At 36.9% G+C, this 19,724-nt stretch overlaps 2 protein-coding genes and 1 long non-coding RNA gene across 7 annotated transcripts; all 3 read right to left on the reverse strand.

Moving 5' to 3' along the window:
* Positions 1-1,891: 1,891 nt before the first annotated feature.
* LOC110262381 (putative disease resistance RPP13-like protein 1) lies at positions 1,892-9,215 on the reverse strand. Of its 3 annotated transcripts, none has more exons than XM_088504203.1 (4): positions 8,937-9,215; positions 8,667-8,831; positions 2,355-5,870; positions 1,892-2,112 (listed from the first exon to the last, which is right to left on the reverse strand). In XM_088504203.1, exon 3 carries the CDS (start codon positions 5,867-5,869, stop codon positions 2,372-2,374), a length of 3,498 nt encoding a protein of 1,165 aa, XP_088360329.1. In that variant the 5' UTR covers position 5,870; positions 8,667-8,831; positions 8,937-9,215; the 3' UTR covers positions 1,892-2,112; positions 2,355-2,371. The 3 variants fall into 3 exon arrangements, with proteins under 3 accessions (XP_088360329.1, XP_088360330.1, XP_088360328.1); XM_088504204.1 differs by having other exon boundaries at positions 8,933-9,172; XM_088504202.1 differs by lacking the exons at positions 8,667-8,831; positions 8,937-9,215 and having other exon boundaries at positions 2,355-6,079.
* Positions 9,216-10,875: 1,660 nt separating this feature from the next.
* LOC107626299 (uncharacterized) lies at positions 10,876-11,424 on the reverse strand. The gene is made up of 3 exons (XR_001617519.3): positions 11,285-11,424; positions 11,123-11,202; positions 10,876-11,015 (listed from the first exon to the last, which is right to left on the reverse strand). It is a non-coding gene; the product is annotated as an uncharacterized LOC107626299 (long non-coding RNA).
* Positions 11,425-14,208: 2,784 nt separating this feature from the next.
* Positions 14,209-19,632, reverse strand: LOC107626294 (putative disease resistance RPP13-like protein 1). 3 transcript variants are annotated; one of them, XR_001617513.3, is made up of 3 exons: positions 15,783-19,598; positions 15,546-15,612; positions 14,209-14,873 (listed from the first exon to the last, which is right to left on the reverse strand). XR_001617513.3 is itself a non-coding variant. In XM_016329148.3 (2 exons), exon 1 carries the CDS (start codon positions 19,424-19,426, stop codon positions 15,797-15,799), a length of 3,630 nt encoding a protein of 1,209 aa, XP_016184634.1. In that variant the 5' UTR covers positions 19,427-19,632; the 3' UTR covers positions 14,209-14,873; positions 15,783-15,796. The 3 variants fall into 3 exon arrangements, 1 of the variants encoding a protein (XP_016184634.1); XR_015905009.1 differs by having other exon boundaries at positions 15,546-15,683; positions 15,783-19,557; XM_016329148.3 differs by lacking the exon at positions 15,546-15,612 and having other exon boundaries at positions 15,783-19,632.
* Between the last annotated feature and the right edge of the window lie 92 nt (positions 19,633-19,724).

The following is a 19,724-nucleotide window of genomic DNA, read 5'->3' on the forward strand; positions in this document are numbered from 1 at the left end:
AAAAAAATAAGGATTTGGTTACGGAAAAGTTACGTATTTTTCCATTTTTACACGTGCGAAGAATGTTCTACAGTTTCTTTCTCTCCGGCAGTCTCTTTCAATCTCTCCGCAGTCCACACTGAAGCCGCAAAGATCACCACCATACGCCGCCCAGTTTTCCGGGAACGTCCGACGAAGACACCCTTTTTGCGCACGTTGCATCTGTCATGCAGCCTACCAACGCGGCGGTCGTGGGAATGGTGTCACGTGTACGATGATTTGAAATTTGGTGGGTTGCCTCCGGTGGATGTGGTGTATCAGATTGAAGATATTAAGAAGGCCAGTGCTTCGTTTCATGGTGTTGTGTATATTTTCGGCCAACTTGACTTTTTTGTTATTTTGTTTGATTCAATTTAAATATATACAATGAACAAGTTTCTAATGCAATGATAGATGAGGGTGGGATAGCAGCCGGTTTTGGGAGACGAGAGTATTTGGGTAAATTTCTTTGGTAAATTAAGGTTGAGATGATTAATTTTTTGAAATAATTGTTTGAGTTTTTTTTTTTTGTATTGGGCCAAATTCAAAATTCATTGTACTTCAAGATTTTTCATTATCTTCCTAGCAGAGTTCATTTAATTAATCACATTCGAGTCATAAATCATAATAAGTAGACTTTGCTTCTCCTGTTTTTGGTGGTAGAATATAGATATTTGTATCATAAAAAAATCGATATCTATTTCTTATATAATAAATTTAAGGGTAAAGTATGTTTGTCTTTGTTAAAAGCTTTAGTTGGATTTAAGTCTGCTATGTTAGTAATTAACAAAAACAAACTAATGGTATAGTCCAAAACCAAATGTTTCGAATTTTTTTAGACCAAAAATTCTAATTTCTATCTATAAATTGATCAAACTACTAGCAGAAGAAACTAACACTTGATCCTAAATTTTAGCAGAGTTCCCATATTCATTTCTTGGATTTGGTACGTGTCTTTCAACTACCTCACCTACTAACTGCTGCTATCAAAATTGACGGTGGTTTGACAGAGGTAGCTGCTCTGATAGCCATGGTTTTCGGCTACCATTTCTTGGCATATCTTTCGATGTGGCACATGAAGCTTCAATCCGGAGCATGATATCATTGATCCAAGCATAACAAGCAGTAGCCTAGATTGAAAGAAAGTGCTTCCATTTTTCGTGAAGAGTGATATTGGATGAATGCTCAAATTATAAAGAAGACTACATTGATGTGTTACTGTCCAAACTTGTATAAGGACACAGTAATTATGTTGATCGGAGTCCGAATGAGCATGATTAAAGTTTGGTTAATCACATTCGCTTAATTCACATTTGAGTCTTATAATGCCATGTCAGTAGTTTTAAATAGATGATAATAGATAGTAACCAACCAACCATTCTTTCATAATTATTCAATTGAAACATAAAATACAGATTAAATGCAGTAAATATGTGTGCATTAAAAGTGTCATAATAATAATAATCATAAAAGTTTTCATCAGTTATCAATAATTTTATCTAATTATACATATTTTATAAACTCTTACATTATTACTATTATTTGGCTTAATTATATCTTCAAGTCTCTTATAGTTATTTCAATATGCTATTCATTATTGCTTTGTAAATTTGTATTTTATTCTATCTACCAAATAATCAAACACAAAACTATTAATAAAAAATAGGTAAAAAAAAATTACATATAACCTTTTCCTATAATTATGCCAAAAAATATGATTTGCAAATTCTAGAAAAAAATTCTTATTCAAAAAATAAATATTGTTTATTTAAATAAAGTTCCTATTTTTTTTAAAAAATAGTAATTTTTTCAGACGAATATCACATATCAATCAAGAAACTACAAAAGAAAAAATATAAAAAAATCCAAGAAATATCTTAAAATGAAAAACTTATATACAAAGGTGAAATAAAAATGATAGTACAAAACTCAAACAAGTTAATATTTTAGAAAGATCCATCTCTATAAAAACATACAAGAGGAAGAACAAACAAACAACTTCAATAGGAAGAATACTGCAATGAGTGAATAGTCTTGATGCATCAAAAGCAAAACTTTAGGTGCAGACTTTATCTTCTTGGCTCCATGGATAAGCTGTATGAGAATGTACAAAATGTTAGCTGTGTTGGTAAGGAATGATATAAGACAATAACAAGAACGTAGAGTAAGAACGTTGTAAAGAAGATGAAGAATAAAAAACTAGTGAGTCACTTTATATGCAGAGTATAAATGTTAGTGCAGAAAACAAATGTATTTGGGGAAATACAGAATAACGTTGTGTGTGTGTGTGTGTGTGTGAGAGAGAGAGAGAGAGAGAGAGAGAGAGAGAGAGTTACCTGTTGAAGTTGTTGGATTACCAAATCCATCTGTCATCAACTTGAATGGTGGGGATGTGGGAGATTTTGGGCCAAAGCTGTGGGTCCTTCATCTCGCACCGTTTACCCAGCAAAGGGCTATCACTGATGCAGAGTTGTTTTAGAGAGGTAGGCAGCTTTTCACCCTCCATATTCTCCAACTTGGGACAACGAAAAATACATAATTCATGGAGGGAGGTGAGGTGGGCAAGTCCCTTGCATTCCAACGTCTCCACACTTTGAATGCGATCCAGTGTGAGAGACTGAAGGGAGGCAGGCAACCAACCTTCCTTTGGGAGGGACTTCACACTCTCACATTCACCCGCAATACGAAGACTAGTTAGCCCGTGAAATTGGGAATTCATGAATGCTGCAGTGCTCACTAGTTTCTCGCAGTAGCTGATTCCAAGAAATCTGAGGCTACGGTGTGGAACCCCTGGAGCAAACAAATCGACCCTGGGGCAACCCACTAGTGAGAGACACTCTAGCTGAGGTGCTGCAATCCATATCGTCGACACGGATTTCATACTCCCACAATGCTTGATCCATAGATATCGGAGAGACGAGAGAGAGCGTGACACCACAATACACTCCATCTTTTCACATTTCTTGATTTGAACATGCACGAGATTTGGAAAGGAATCCAACAACGAGAAGGATGCAACTGAATCACAACTGCTACGTATGCGTAGTTCCTTAAGTGAGTGGTGTTGGCCATCCATTTGGAATTCTAATTCTCTACAACCCTGAATCATCAAGTCTCGTAGTGATGGAGGGATAGCACTCACAGGAAACCATATGTGGGAGGAACAATCTGAGATGCGTAAAGAAGTGAGGCAAGTCAGTTGCGTGTTCGTAATGGCCTCCACCACGGACCCCACTGGATGCTTTCCTGAAATTGAAAGAGTGGAAATCGCAGGAGCCTCAATCTCAAGTGATTCCAAAGAAGGTAGGTGATTCGGCAAATCTCCTCTCAACATCGGACACTTCCATATGGTAAGCTCCCTAAGTCGAGGAAATGCATTCAACTCCATTGAACGCCACTCCTTCCAGCAAGGCATTGATGAAAACCAAAGAGTTTCAAGCTTTGGAAATGGAGTCTCCAAACAAAATTCATCGTTCTGGTAAAAGTAAAACTCAGCACCCACAATTTCCACACTTTCAAAATTTAAAATTGTTAGGTGCTTCAAAGAGGGCAATTGTCCAAGTGAAGGAAGCATACAACAATTCCTGCAACCATACAGTGTTATTGTGGTGATGTTGCAGTAGGAAGAATGTCCCAACCAATCTGGAAAGGTTGTACCCCTATAACCCCGGATTTCTAGTTCTTTCAAATTACAATGAGGTTTTAACTTGTCGAGTATATCTCTTTCTATTTGGGAATCAACTTCATTCTCATCTTCATCTGGCGACCAACTCAACTCCAAAGACCTAATGCCATCCTTGTTAGACATTCTTGCCATCGAAGCTTCACTGCTGTTCACCACATTCTCCAATTTGGCAATGGAAATTGATTGCTGTAGATTTGCAAGTGCTCCCAATTCTGTGATATTGTTTTCTTCACGCTTCCCAACAACATAGTCGCTTAAAAACTGCAAATTTTTCAACTTGCTCATACCTTTCGGCATCTCTTGCAACCGATCAGTCCCTCTAATATCAAGATGCCGCAAATTTACAAGGTCTTCCATGCCAACAGGTAGCATTGTCAGTTGCATACAGAAACGCAACTTCAAGGTCTGCAAGTTGTACAGGTTACCCAATGACTCCGGCAATGTCACAATGTCGGTCCAAGAGAGATCCAAGTAACGCAAATGAATCAACTCACCTATTGAACCAGGGACTGACTCAAGAGGAAAGCGTTTCAACGACAAAGCTCTAAGGTACTTCAACCGTGACAACAAGATATAAGGTGTGTTTTCCATGTTAAATGGGATCCATGGCCACAAATTGATTGCAAGAAATGTCCTTGTATGTTTTATTCTGTCACAAACCCCCAACAGTTTTGAGATTGGATAATTGCCTTTAGCATTATGGGACAAATGACGCGTTTTAATATCAACCTCAACTGCATTCTGAAGCTCTTCCGCTCTAAAATAGAATTCTCCCGCAAACATCATTGCCAAATCATGCACAAGATCATGCATCACAAAATTATTTTCCTCAGTACTATGAGGTTGCAATAATGATCTCGCAACTAATTCATCGAAATATTCATCACCAACTTCTTCTGGGGTCTTTTTCCCAACTGGTTGTAAAAAATTCTGAGCCATCCATAACAAGATGAGCTCATCTTTATCAAATTTATAATCCTTCGGATACAATGAGCAATAAACAAAGCACTCCTTCAGACATGAAGGAAGATAGTAATAACTGATTCTTAATGCTGGAATGAGTTCGCTTTTGTCTTCAGAAAATTCCCAAATCTCGCTCTTCAATATACGATTCCAATCCTCGACATCAGAATTTCCGCGCAACAAGCCTCCTAGTGCTTGAGCTGCCAAGGGCAAGCCATGACACTTCTTTACAATATCTCTGCCAAGCTTTTCCAAAGTTGGATTCTCCATAGAGTAAGTGGAAAGACGTGCATGTTTTGAAAATATTAACCAGCAATCTTCATCTGACAATAAGCTTAGTTCATAAGACGAAATAGTCTGTGCCGCAGAAGCCACCTTTGTACTTCTAGTAGTTATGAGAATTTTGCTCCCCTTAACCCCATTCTGAAAAGGTTTTAGAAGCCTATTCCAGCTACCATAGTTTTCATTCCATGCATCGTCCAAAACCACAAAGAACTTTCGTTTGGATAATCTTTCCTTTAACTCATGTTGAAGTAAATTCAAATCATTCAAGTTACAAGAACTTGAAGTTATTGCCTCAATTATAGTCTTGGTGACCTTAATAACATCAAACTCTTCGGACACACAAACCCAACCCTGAACATCAAAGTTCTTCTGCACTTTATTGTCATTGTAAACCAATTGGGCCAAAGTAGTCTTTCCTATTCCGCCCATGCCCACAATGGGAATCACAGATATATCATCATCCAACAACAATTTCACTATGGCCTCCTTGTCTTTTTCCCTTCCATATATATTAGATCTTTCAACTAGAGATGTTGTGATCCTCCATGACATGTTCTCCTTAGGAATCTCTCTAAGACCAAGAGTGTCTTTTTGCTTCACAATAGACTCTATCCTCTCAATTATTTCTTCCATCCTGTTTGCTATCTCCCTATCTTGCAAATTGAAAAAACGAGAGAAGGTACCTGGATCCTTCTGAGTGGCAGCTTTGGTGAAGACTTCATCAAGCAAGTCATCAGCAACATACATAGCATCTTTGAGACTATCGAGCCAGTCCTTGACAGCTCTCTCCTTGATCTGCTTCTGCTCAGCATCACTGAGAAAGGCTTGAACAGCATAAAGAGTAGTCTTCAACCTTTCAAGCAGTTTCTGGGTAAGCTTCTTCCCTTTGATCCAATTGGCAACTTCAGGTGAGGACATCCTGTCAAAAACAACATTAAAAATGGAAGACAGAACAGCTCCACCCACAAGTGCTGCAGCCATGATCTCAAGTTCAAGTGATAAGACGAGGAAAAAAAAAAAAGAAACTGAGAAAGGCAAAAGGAAATGGGTTTAGTTTGCAATAAACTCGGTCAATGTCAACAAGAGTAAGGAAACATTTGCAGGTCGTTAGTGAAGTATATTGTGGTATGCTGATATTAACCTAAAGATCATTGATCTTCAAGGCAAGTGGTTATAAAATAATTCATAGAAATTTCCCTCTTGTTGGACAAAGATATTGCCGATGATTATTTTTTAATATAAGAGCTTGACTTCACCTACTCCGAAGACACAATGTTCCAAGTCCACTACTATATCTTAATCTAATCTAATTTTATTCTGAGAGGGTGTTTCCTTCTCATTTCTTTCTATTTTTCAGTACTCTATCCAAGAAAAACGAGCAGTGGAAACTTTTGAACAACTTTACTCACCAATAAGTGTGCCCATTTATCTATCTTGGACCTTTATTTAAACAGTGCAATGCAAGTTTAATTGCTTAAGTTTATACTAAACTTGATGTTAGATAAAAGAGATATATCTGTGTCAGTAACAAGTTGAGACAGTTAATAGTGTGTTGCAATTTATGTTATTTGATACCAGTAAATTGGCAGCAAATTTATATGCATTTTTTTTTATCATTAGGAAATCTTTCACTCTTCAATCTTCATTCTTTCAACTTCCTTAGTTTCTCATAATTCTTTAGTTCTACTTCTTGCTAATTTATCTCAAAATTGCCTCTTATTATTAAATTTAACCCTTTTTTTAATAGTAGAGAAAAAACACCAATGACATGAAGGTCAAGCTAGGACAAAAGATATGAAACAATGCAAGTACTGTTAAGTATGTCAGACAAAGTAAAAAAGAGTATTCAAATATAGTGCTTACTCATGTTGTGTCTCATGAACAAAAAATGTTGACATTCATGCCTAACAAAATAAAAAGGAATGACTATAAAGTATAAATAATAAAGTGACTTGGAAGAGGAAAATGTACAAGTGCCTTGGTGAACTGGCAAACTATAATATGAAATAGAGGATGAAATCTAGGGTATGATGCATTTTTCAGAGCTACTTATTTTCTTAATGATTCTTTGTCTGTTTTCGATAAAATAAAACAATTCAACGAATTTTTATTATTGGAAAGAAGAATATATGAGGTAGGCTGATATCTTATTAAACATAAAAACTTGACTTCACCTACTCCCATAAAAAATGGTCCATATCCAATAGGATGCTTCTGCAGGAAGTTTTTCTTCACATTTCCTTCGGTTTTTTTTATGCTCAGTTTAAAGATTTCGAAAATAAGTGTTGGAAACTTCCATCAATGTTAACCACCAATAGTTGTTCCCATTTTATTCATCTGTGCACTAAACTTGATCTTAGAGATATCTCTGCTTGTTAGTTACTCTTCTATCTTGCATGTTGCATACTGATGTTGCAAAATTAAAGAGTTAAAACTGAAACTTAGATGTTTTTTAGTATTTTTAAAACTTGTCATGATAAACTTGATTTTGATTTTAAATCATACAATGAAATTTACACTCCATTCTGTTAACTCTTCTTTAGTTTCCAACACCTTAATCTTCATCAAGAAAATAAGATATTTACTCACACCATTTGTCACGGTCCAAAATGAACCATGACTGGCGCTGAAGAAAATAGTCCCCTAACAAGCCTAACAGATTCGAATATAAGATAAATAAGGCTACAAATATTTTTTTGATAAATTTACACTTTCTAGAATGAATAATTACATATTTTTAATAAAAAATAAAATAAGTAAATATGGATGGATCCTGCCTGTGACATATGGAGCAGATGACGTCTAATAAGTAATAACTCAACAAAGAATAGATACCCATTGCAGATCATTACTCTTGAATAGAAAGGCTCACATAATCAAATATTTATTCCTGAAAAATATTTTTAAAAATACAGGATGAGTTTTGCAACTCAGTGACTAGACAATACATTTAAAATCGACATGAGAACATATAAACATTATCATAAAAATAATTTTATTTAGAAAATAATAATTTATATAAATAAGTGAATCGATAAGGGAGTTCTCATACAGAAATCAAATCAAATAGTCTACACTTGGGCGGCTCCACCTCTAAGGGTAGCCTTTTCCTCTCGTGTGTTCGTACGGAATAATAGATCCAACATGTGGCCTACACGTTAGGCTAGCAACGGCCCTGAGGTATGCATCTAGGTTAACGTCATAACTGCCATTAACTACGGTTTTCTAATACAAACCTCCCAAACCAATTCAAAACATATAATTTCGAATATAACAAATTCTTCGGTCTTTCAAACATGAGGTATCAAATAAAATAAAATAAATAAAATAATACTTTCTCATCCAAATCATAGTCAATCATATTTTCTCTATCTTAACGGATTTTAAATATATTTCACAATTTCAAAATAAGCGAGTACCAACAAATACTTCAATGTTTCAAAAATACATATTCGAGTAAAATCAAATGTCTTAAAGTAATATAAAACTTCTTCAAGCGTACATATAATCTCATAAAAACATATAGTCTCATGTGCATATTAAAATGAGCTTAACAATGATAAATATTTAGTTCTAATAAATCGATTATTAAAACTAATTTAAAATCCTTTGATAGTAATCTTTGTAAGTATAACTAAATTCAACGCACCATATATCAAAATAATTATGGATGTAAAACCAAACAATTATAATTATAAATGTAAAGTCTACTCACAAACGGAGAGACGAAACTCAGAGCACCAAACTAAAGGGTACGAAAGTGCGCAAATTTTGGACTGGGCAGCGGCAGCTCTGATAGGCAAGCAAAACACTGAACAGGAGCACAACAGAACAGAAGCGACAACAGCTAAAGGCAGAGCAACGACAACAACATCAACAACTGTGGTAAAACAGTAGCAAAGACAAAACAGAACAAGCAACCATTAACCAGGCTAGAATGGTGGTAAAACAGAACTGAAAGAGGTGCGAAACGCTTCCTACCGACATTTTCAAAGGGCAAGGGTAGTGGCGGAAGGCTCCAGTGGAGGAAGAATGGAGGATAGAGCATGGACGAGCTTTCTTCCGGCGGCGACACAGCAGCTCAGCGACGAGCTCCTTCAGTGACGACAGCAACCACCGCGACATCCCCAACAGTGACGGCAGCTGCACTACTCTCTCTCTCTCTGGCCATCACGTCCTCTCTCTTCCCCTCTTCTCTTCTTCCTTTCTCCATCACTCCCCCTCTCCTTCCTCTTCCTCTCTTTTTGTTTTGTCTTCTGTCCGTGGGGTTGGGGCCTTGGGGTGTATGGGATAGAATGAGTGTTAGTTTAGGGGTGAGCACGGGTCGGTTTGGTTTTATGGTAAAATTAGAACCGAATCGATCAAAATATAATTGGTTCGGTTTGATTTGGATTTGTATTTTTTTTATATGTACCCGAACCAAACCAAACCGATTAAGAATGGATTAGTTCGGTTTTGGTAATTGGGTACCCGGTGACTTTGAAATTCATAAAAAAAATCAAATTTTTATCTTAAAATTAAACAAGTACAATAAACATATAACATCAATAGAAATAATCCAAACATGTTAAATACTAAATACATTAAAAACTAAACTCATTAAAATCCAAACATATTAATAATGAATAATTATTGTCTAATAGAAAAGCTATATATATTTTTTATTTTTTTATTTAATTAATATATGATCGGGTTCGTGGGTTGGTTCGGGTTCTGCACCCATAAAACCGATACCCGAACCAATCACTAACAAAAGTCATCGGTTTGGTTTGGATTGGACCCAATTACTCGTTGGTTTCAGAACCAATTTAATTAGTTCGATTCGGGTTCGGACGGGTAATCGGGTACCCGCTACTCGTGCTCACCCCTATGTTAGGGGGTTTAATTTGGGAATTAAGGTTAGGGTTTGGTAAAAGAAATATGGGTAGTGTAGAAATTTTGATAAAATTGGAGGGTTGGATAGAAATAAAAGAAATAAAATGTAAAATGTTTTAAAAAAAATCAGGACGTTACACCATTCTGTTAACTTCGTCACTAAAGGTGCATTATGAACACCTAACTCCAGTTGTAAATGGGATCGAAATTGACAGTGGTATGACAGAGGTAGCTGCTTTCATAGCCATGTTTTCGGCTACCGTTTCTTGGTGTATCTTTCGTTGTGGTTCATGAAGCTTCAATCCAGAGCATGAGATCATTGATCCAAGCAAAACAAGCGCTGGATTGGAAGAAAGCGCTTAGATTTTGCATGAAGGGTGATATTGGATGAATGCTCAAATTATAAAGAGGACTACATTGATATGTTACTGTCCAAACTTGTATATATTGATTCTGATTTAGCATGTTCACAACACCAAAATGCATGCTAGATTTTATCATAGGCACATCAATGTCTTTGAAAATGTTTATTTGTGACTGAAAGTTGTGACTAATCTAGAGGAATTAGTCAAAGTTTCAAACCGAAATTATAAGAATAGTTTGGGAAGAAGTTTAGGTCCTTCCACAATAAATTCGGATAAAAATGAATTATTTTTCTACAATTTAACTTGGAAGGTTTACTAAGTAACCCCTCAACCAAGGACTCTCCGGCATAGCCATCAAGGCCTTGGTCACGGACTAGCCGCTATCCCCCTTGGCATTGCCATCAAGGAATAGGACTGGGGACAAAAACATCTATGATTGAATATTCTGTTCATCAAGTGCAACTAAGGTAGCCCTTTCCATCTTACACTTAATCACACATTACTTACTGACATATGAAGTACTCAAACGAAAGGATAGACCACAAATTATACACCACAATCAGAAAGTGAAGAAACATTCATAATTCAAACTCAGATCAAATGGGGATCTCAGTGACCATGATATCAGGTTTCTTAATGGCAGTCGCAATGACCTTGAACTTCATGAAGAACTTCCCATTATATCTGATCACGCCTGCCATTGCTCATCAGCAGCCTCCATCTATCAGTTCTGCCTTCGGATGAGCAATGTTGAATTGAGTTCCCCATATGAGCTGCGTCCTTCAAGGGATGCCGTATAATTACCCCATGGTAGATTTCATCATCTTATCAACAGAACAAGAGAAAAAGCCGTCCATATTGTAATATCAGAATTCAGCGGCAAAAATTGAACAAATATACAAGAAAGAAGTGAGGCAATGCGGGTGCTTACATGTTCATGACACCACCGAAAATGCCACCCTTGCATATTTCAATGACCACTGAAGTTATCTCTTTGGCTCCACAGGAAAACTATATGAGAATGCAAACCACGCATGTAAGGAATGATATGACACATTAAGAGCAATAACAGCAGTGATGAGTTAGAATATACCTTTACTTTGATCCTTTAAGAAAGTTCCCTTGGTGGAGACTGGATGAGTTTTGCTGTAGATTCATCTTTACAAAATTCAAGTTACTATAGATGAATGTAATGATAGTTGGATGAAGCCCATCAACGAGAGATGTTGTGATCCTCCATGACATGTTCTCCTTAGGAATCTCTCTAAGACCAAGAGTCTCTTTTTGCTTCACAATGGACTCTATCCTCTCCTGTTTGCTATCTCCCTATCTTGCAAATTGAGAAAACGAGAGAAGAAGGTACCTGGATCCTTCTGAGTGGCAGCTCTGGTGAAGACTTCATCCAGCAAGTCATCGGCGACATACATAGCATCTTTGAGACTATCGAGCCAGTCCTTGACAGCTCTCTCCTTGATCTGCTTCTGCTCAGCATCGATGAGAAAGGCTTGAACAGCATAAAGAGTAGTCTTCAACCTCTCAAGCAGCTTCTGGGTAAGCTTCTTCCCTTTGATCCAGTTGCAACTTCAGGTGAGGACATCCTGTCAAAAACAACATTAAAGATGGAAGACAGAACAGCTCCACCCACAAGTGCTGCAGCCATGTTTCTCAAGATCAAGTGATAAGATCAGAGGAAAATGAGAAAGGTAAAAGGAAATGGATGTAGTTTGCAGTAAACTCGGTTAATCTCAAAAAGAGTAAGGAAATAGATGCAGCAAGTGAAGTATATTGTCCACTGATAATATTTTTTGTAGCAAAAGTAAATTGACTTGAAAAGGTTATCGGTCTTCTAGACATATTCACATAATGCTTCTTGCTTTCTTCCTCAAAACCAGTGACATGTTTGAGTGCTTTCATAAAGTGCATGGTCCACTATATACAATAGCCAATAGAGTGATATTTCCTTCAATTTTTAAGTAGATATTTTCGCTTGTGGCTTTCTTTGTTCTGTTATGGTTTTATTTCACTGTAGCCGACTAACTGCACATATTGAATCACTGTAAAAGTTTATTAAGACTTTAAGAGGCTGTTTACTAGAATTTTTCCCATATTTTTCAGCACTATGTCCAAGCATTTCCAAAACAAGTAACAAAAGTTTTTAACAACTTCACCCACCAATAATTATGACCAACTTAATCTTAGTTAACTGTATTATGCCTCGTGCAAGTGTTCTATACCAACCAAGCAACCTAAGCAGCATGGTATCTATAACTGGTGACTTCTTCTCGAACCCTGCTTGAGAAACACATTCAAGATGCAGGAAAATCCAATCAAATGAAAAGCCAAATTTCAATCGTGTATTTCCAATTTCTACTTTTATTTCCACTGTTTTTTGTTTTTTTTAAATTTCATGGGAAAACAATAGAAAAAAAAAATTCTTTAGAATATGTGAAAAAGTTTCAGATTATCCTAATCATATATAAAAATAAGGCACAATAGCTTTTACTCTTTTTTTTATAAGAGAGACAATATTTTATCTACATTTTCTTACATTTCATGAGAAACTTCATTGTAAAAGGAGATTGTTCTGGTTTTATATCCTTATATTACACATTTCATATCAATTCACACAAGTGCATATTACTGTTAGCCTTTGTTTTCTCCTTTTTCTTCTTTCTTGCCAAAAAAAATGCATAATTATTCCTGATTCTGTTATCTCTTTCTCATGTTGTGTACTAAAAGTCTAAAATTAACACGAGCAAAGATGCAACTATAAATTTGATTGGAGGTAATTAGAAAAGCACAATAGAAATAAGGCTAGTTGGCGAAGATTTTGTTGTTGTTGTTTTCTTACGGTGATTGAACAAGTTACAGTATAAGTGTTTTGCAATATGAGGGAAAATGACATAGCTCATACCTCCATAAAATCAATGGATGATCTAAGACCTGGAAACAGTATAATTTCTTCTCTAATCTGCATATGATTTGATCTGTTACAAACTGCTTCTTTGCCTCATTCTTCTCTTCCAATTCCATGAATAAAAAAAGAAACACTTGTATAGTACATATTGTGAGATTTTAAGGATCCTAATTTGCAAAAGAATAAAATGAGGCCATTAAAGAAGATTAGGTGGTTTACAAATTATAGAAGCACATGAGAAAAAGTTTTCAACTGTGTTATTAGTGGTACTCACTAACCCACTTTTCCATACCTTCCATGCGAATTGGCAGAAAAGAAGGAGCTTTAACATAAACATTATGCATTTAAGCAAGAGAGAATACAAAATCAAATATCAAAGCAAGAAATGAAGACCAATAGAGTCCGAGTTTAAAACATGCAATCAGTCACTATACTTGATAGCACATAGTAGTGTCTTAATTTTTTACATTTTGATCACAATTTTCTTTGAAACAGTATGTATTAACTGTATCCATAAAATTTCCAAAGGTGCCTCAGTTAATCTGAATCATCCTTCCATAACTTCAGAATAGTTATGTGAATGGGAAAAATATCAGGTCAAAATTAGCACAAAGTATCATTTACTAAATATTTCCTATAAAAGAAAAATGATATACCTTTTTGACATATTCAAATACTTGTAGAGCACTTACAAAATCTCTTATATCTAAATGTATAAAACCATTGACATGATACCCTTAATATTTTATCTTCAATAAGATTTTCCCACTTCATTCTCTTAACTCTTCCTTTTGTTTTTATGTCGTAGTTTTCAGCACCCGTAACTTCATCATGTAAATAAGATCTTTTCTAACCATTCTTTTTAAATTTAGAAACTAAATGGTTTTTTTATGTTAGAATAAGAGAATTTATTATAATCATAACCCAAAAAAGATTTGCAGGTTTTCGCCACACATTCGGTTTTTTTTCTCTTTTTGGTGTCTCACCACACATTCAGTTGATCAAGTATAATAATTTTAAGGAAAAGTAGGCAATCTTACTTATTTCCAGTGCATAAAAGAAAACAAAGAACATGGCCAAATAAACCACAATTAAGCCACTGGAAGAAGTAATTCTTCATTCTTGACTTCTTGTTAACCATAAACATCTTTCCATCTTACACCTTTTATTCTTTTTTTTAAAAATAACCCCCCAACCAAGGACTCTCCGGCATAGCCATCAAGTGCCTGGTTAGGGACCAGCCTCTATCCCCCTTCGGCATTGCCATCAGGGAATAGGACTGGGGCCAAAAATATCTACTATTTATTGAATACTCTCTTCTTCAATTACAACTAAGTTATCCCTTTCCATGTTACAACTAATCACGCATTACTTACTAACATAAGAACTATGAAGTACTTAAAGGAAAGGAAAGCATACACCACAAACAGTGAGTGAACAATGTTTGTAATTCAAACTCAGATCAAATGGAGATCTAAGTTTCTTTACTGATTCCTAGCCACTTCTTTAGAAGGAGTAGCAGCGCGACTTCTATTCTCCTTGAGAGTGTCGTGTCCGTTTGGCATTCTCAAGGATCTTGAACCTCATAAAGAACTTCAAATTGTTGCACCAATTGCGATGCCTATATCAGAGCACTCCCTTCTTTGGCTATCAGCAGCCTCAATCTCAGTTCTGCCTTTGGATAAGTGAATATTGAACTGTTTCCCATATGAGCTGTGTCCTTCAAGGGTATACTGTACACTTCCCCCACGGTAGATTTCATCATCTTATCAACAGAACAAAAGAAAAAGCAGTCAATGTTATAATAAACTTCAATGTATAAGTTGTCAGCAGCAAAAGTTGGGGAAAAAAAAAGAAATACATGAAAGAAGTAATGCAATTCAGGTGTTTAATAGTTCATAACACCACTGAAAATACCACCCTTACATCTGGCACACAAGAAGTACTCTCTAGCTCCAAACAAAAACTACATGAGAATAGAAACCGTGCATGTAAGGAATGGTGCAATGAATTAACAGCACTAACAGCAATGAGGAGTTAGATTATATCTGCACTTTATCTACATATCAGAGAAACAAAAGCACAATTCATTTTTCAACCATAAACTATGGTAAATTTTGTTTAGATAAATCAACTATCTTGCATGAACTTTCTTTTGGTAAAAAAGGCTCAAAGAAATAGCACACTTCAACGAAATATAAAAGAATTTAGAGCCAATCATATAAGATTCTAAGTTTTTTCAATTACCACTAACGTCATTCTCTTATTGAGGAATCCACCAACAATAAAACGAAAGAAAAGAGAACAAATATTAAATCAAAATAATATACGATACTTTGCTGCATAGTTGATGGTATGCAACATATGAAGCACTGTAAGATACAGCATTCTTTCTGAGTATTCAAAAGGAATATTAAATCAAGGTTGGAAGAAGAACCTAATTTCAACATGTCCCAACTCCCATGCCAAAGGGTCTGAAGCAAGTATCAAAGCATGTAAGAGTACTGCAATGAATGAATACTCTTGATGAACAATGTGGAGTAAGAACGTTGTAAAGCAGATGAAGAATGAAAAGCTAGTGAGTCACTTTATATGCAGAGTATAAATGTTAGTGCAGAAAACAAATGTATTTGGGGAAATACAGAATAACGTTGTGAGAGAGAGAAACAGTTACCTGTTGAAGTTGGTTTACCAAATCCATGTGTTATCAACTTGAATGGCGGGGATGTGGGAGATTTTGGGCCAAAGCTGTGGGTCCTTCATCTCGCACCGTTTACCCAGCAAAGGGGTATGACTGATGCGGAGTTGTTTTAAAGAGGCAGGCAGCTTTTCACCCTCCATATTCTCCAACTTGGGACAACCATAAATAGATAATTCATGGAGGGAGGTGAGGTGGGCAAGTCCGTTGCATTCCAACGTCTCCACACTTTTAATGCCTTCCAGTGTGAGAGACTGAAGGGAGGCAGGCAACCAACCTTCCTTTGGGAGACACTTCACACTCTCACATTCACCTTCAATCCAAAGATCAATAAGCCCTTGAAATTGTGAATTCATGAATACTGCAGTGCTCACTAGTTTCTCGCAGTAGCTGATGAAAAGATATCTGAGGCTACGGTGTGGAACCCCTGGAGCACACAAATCGATCTCTGGGCAACCCACTAATGAGAGACGCTCTAGCTGAGGTGCTGCCATCCATATCGTCGACACGGATTTCAAACTCCCACAATGCTTGATCCATAAATAACGGAGACCTGAAAGAGAGCGTGACACCACAATAGACTCCATGTTTCCACAGTACTTGATGTCAACACGCACGAGATTCGGAAAGGAATCCAACAAGGAGAAGGACGCAAGTGAATCACAGCTGCTACGTATGTATAGTTCCTGAAGTGAGTGGTGTTGGCCATCCATTTCGAATTCTAATTTTCTGCAATCGAATATCGTCAAGTCTTGTAGTGATGGGGGAATAGCACTCACAGGAAACCATATGTGGGAGGAACAACCTGAGATGGATAAAGAAGTGAGGCAAGTCAGTTGCGTGTTGGTAATGGCCTCCACCACGGACCCCACCTGATGCTTTCCTGAAATTGAAAGACTGGTAATCGCAGGTGCCCTTGGAACACAACAACTCAGCTCATCGCACTCCTCAATCTTAAGTGATTGCAGAGATGGAAGGTTATTTGGCAAATCTCCTCTCAACACGGGACACTTCCTTATGTAAAGCTCCCTAAGTCGAGGAAATGCATTGAACTCCATTGAACGCCACTCCTTCCAGCAAGGCATTGATGAAAACGAAAGACTTTCAAGCTTTGAAAATGGAGTCTCCAAACAAGATTCATCGTTCTGGTAAAAGTAAAACTCAGCACCCACAATTTCCACACTTTCAAAATTTAAAATTGTAAGGTGCTTCAAAGAGGGCAATTGTCCAAGTGAAGGAAGCATACAACAATTCCTGCAACCATCCAGCCATACATATGTGATGTTGCGGTAGGAAGAACTTCCCAACCAATCTGAAAATGTTGTACCCCTGTAACCCCGGATTTCTAGTTCTTTCAAATTAGTGTGAGGTTGTAACTTGTCGAGTATATCTCTTTCTGTTTGGGAATCAACTATATTCTCATCTTCATCTGGCAACCAACTCAACTTCAGAGAACAAATGCCATCCTTATCAAACATTCTTGCCATCCAAGCTTCACTGCTGTTCACCACATTCTCCAAACCGGCAATGGAAATAGATTGCTGTAGATCTGCAAGTGCTCCCAATTCTGTCATCTTGTTCTCTTCACGCTTCCCAACAACATAATTGCTTAAAAACTGCAAATTTTTCAACTGGCTCATGCCTTTCGGCATCACGTGCACACGAGTTTCTCTAATATCAAGATGGCGCAAATTGACAAGGTCTTTCATGCAAACAGGTAGCATTTTCAGATTTCTACACCAACACAACTTCAAGGTCTGCAAGTTATACAGGTTACCCAATGACTCTGGCAATGTAACAATGTAGGTCTCGGACAGATCCAAGTAACGCAAATGAATCAACTCGCCTATTGAATCAGGTACTGACTCAAGAGGAAAGCCTTTGAACGACAAGGCTCTCAGGTACTTCAAATGTGACAACAAGATGCAAGGTGCGTTTTCCATGTTGAATGCAATCCACTCGTTCAAGTTGATTTCAAGAAATGTCCTTGTATGTTTTATTCTGTCACAAACTCCCAAAAGTTTTGAGATTGGATAATTGCCTTTAGCATTATGGGATAAATGACGAGTTTTAATACCAACCTCACTTGCATTCTGAAGCTCTTCCGCTCTAAAATAGAATTCTCCCGCAAACATCATTGCCAAATCATGTACGAGATCATGCATCACAAATTTATTTTTCTCAATACTATGAGGTTGCAAAAACGATCGCGCAACTAATTCATCGAAATATTCATCACCAACTTCTTCTAAAGTGTTTCTCCCAGTTGGTTGTAAAAAATTCTGAGCCATCCACAACAACATGAGCTTATCTTTATCAAATTCATAATCCTTCGGATACAACGAGCAATAAACAAAGCACTCTTTCAGACATGAAGGAAGATAGTAATAACTGATTCTTAAAGCCGGAACAACTTTTATCTTGTCATTGGAGAATTTCCATACCTCACTCTTCAATATATGATTCCAATACTCGACATCAGAATTTCCACGCAATAGGCCTCCGAGGGCTTGAGCTGCCAAGGGCAATCCATCACACTTCTTTACAATATCTTTACCAACTTTTTTCAGAGTTGGATTTTCTATGGAGTCAGTGGAAAGGCGTGCATGTTTTGAAAACACTGACCAACAATCTTCTTCAGACAATAAACTTAGTTCATGAGGTGAAACAGTTTGCACCACAGAAGCCACATTTTTACTTCTAGTGGTTATGAGAATTTTACTCCCCTTAACCCCATTCTGAAAAGGTTTTAGAAGCCTATTCCAATCTTCATAATCCTCATTCCATGCGTCATCCAAGACAACAAAGAATTTCCGCGTTGACAATTTTTCTTTTAATTCCTGTTGAAGTAAATTCAAATCATTCAAGTTACAAGGACTCTTTGTTATTGCCTCAATTATAGTCTTGGTGACCTTAGTGACATCAAACTCTTCGGACACACAAACCCAACCTCGAAAATCAAAATTCCCTTTCATTTTATCGTCATTGTAAAGCAATTGGGCCAAAGTAGTCTTTCCTATTCCGCCCATGCCCACAATGGGAATGACAGATAAATCACCATCAGCAGCATCATCATCATCCAACAACAGTTTCAGTATGGCCTCCTTGTCTTCTTTCCTGCCACATATCTCCGATGGTTCAACAAGACATGTGGATGGAATTCTCCATGACATGTCCACTTTGGCACTCTCCTTCAGACGAAGATAATTTTTGCCTGCTACAACAGACTCTAGTCTTCGAACTATTTTTTCCAAGTCACCACTATCTTCAATATATGAATCAACCAGACGAGACCAGGAGGAAGAGTTACCTGGTTCCCTTTGAGTGGCATCAATGGCGGCTTTAGTTGAGAGTTCGTCGAGCAAGTCATCAGCGAAATAGAGAGCATCTTGGAGATCAAGAAGCCACTTCTTGACTCTCTTGTCAGTGAACTGCTTCAGCTCAGCATCATCAAGAACAGGTCCAACATCATACAGACAATTCTGCAACCTTCCAAGCAACTCCAGGGAAGAGTCGTTTCCATAGAGGACAGAGTCATCTTCAAGTATTGAAGACATGTTGTCCAAAACAGTATTAACCAAGGGAGAGAGGTAAGGTCCACCATAAAGTTTTTCAGCCATGGTTAAATCTCAAGTGAAGCAGATCAGATGGGATCAGAAGTCAGAACAAAGAAAGAAAGGTGATGGGTGAGGAAAGGGTTCGCAATTTGCAATGTAGTCTCTGGGTTTTCTCAAGCAGAAGCGTTTGGTTTGTGTGGAGAGTGAAATTGACTTGATGAGGTTTATGGTCTTCGGACAAAATCACATGGGGTAGGTACTAAATGATGTTTCCTTTTCAATAATTTACTGATTTCAGAGGACAATTATTTATTCTCACTAATCTTATTTCGACATATTATTTCTTTCCACGAATTTTATT

The sequence above is a fragment of the Arachis ipaensis genome, chromosome B2, assembly GCF_059453495.1.
Source record: "Arachis ipaensis isolate K30076 ecotype BB chromosome B2, ASM5945349v1, whole genome shotgun sequence".
Taxonomy (NCBI): domain Eukaryota; kingdom Viridiplantae; phylum Streptophyta; class Magnoliopsida; order Fabales; family Fabaceae; genus Arachis; species Arachis ipaensis.

Excerpts from the sequence above, each read along its gene's own strand:
- LOC110262381 (XM_088504202.1), bottom strand. The coding sequence starts at position 5,932 with ATGGCTGCAGCACTTGTGGGTGGAGCTGTTCTGTCTTCCATTTTTAAT.
- LOC107626294 (XM_016329148.3), bottom strand. The coding sequence starts at position 19,426 with ATGGCTGAAAAACTTTATGGTGGACCTTACCTCTCTCCCTTGGTTAAT.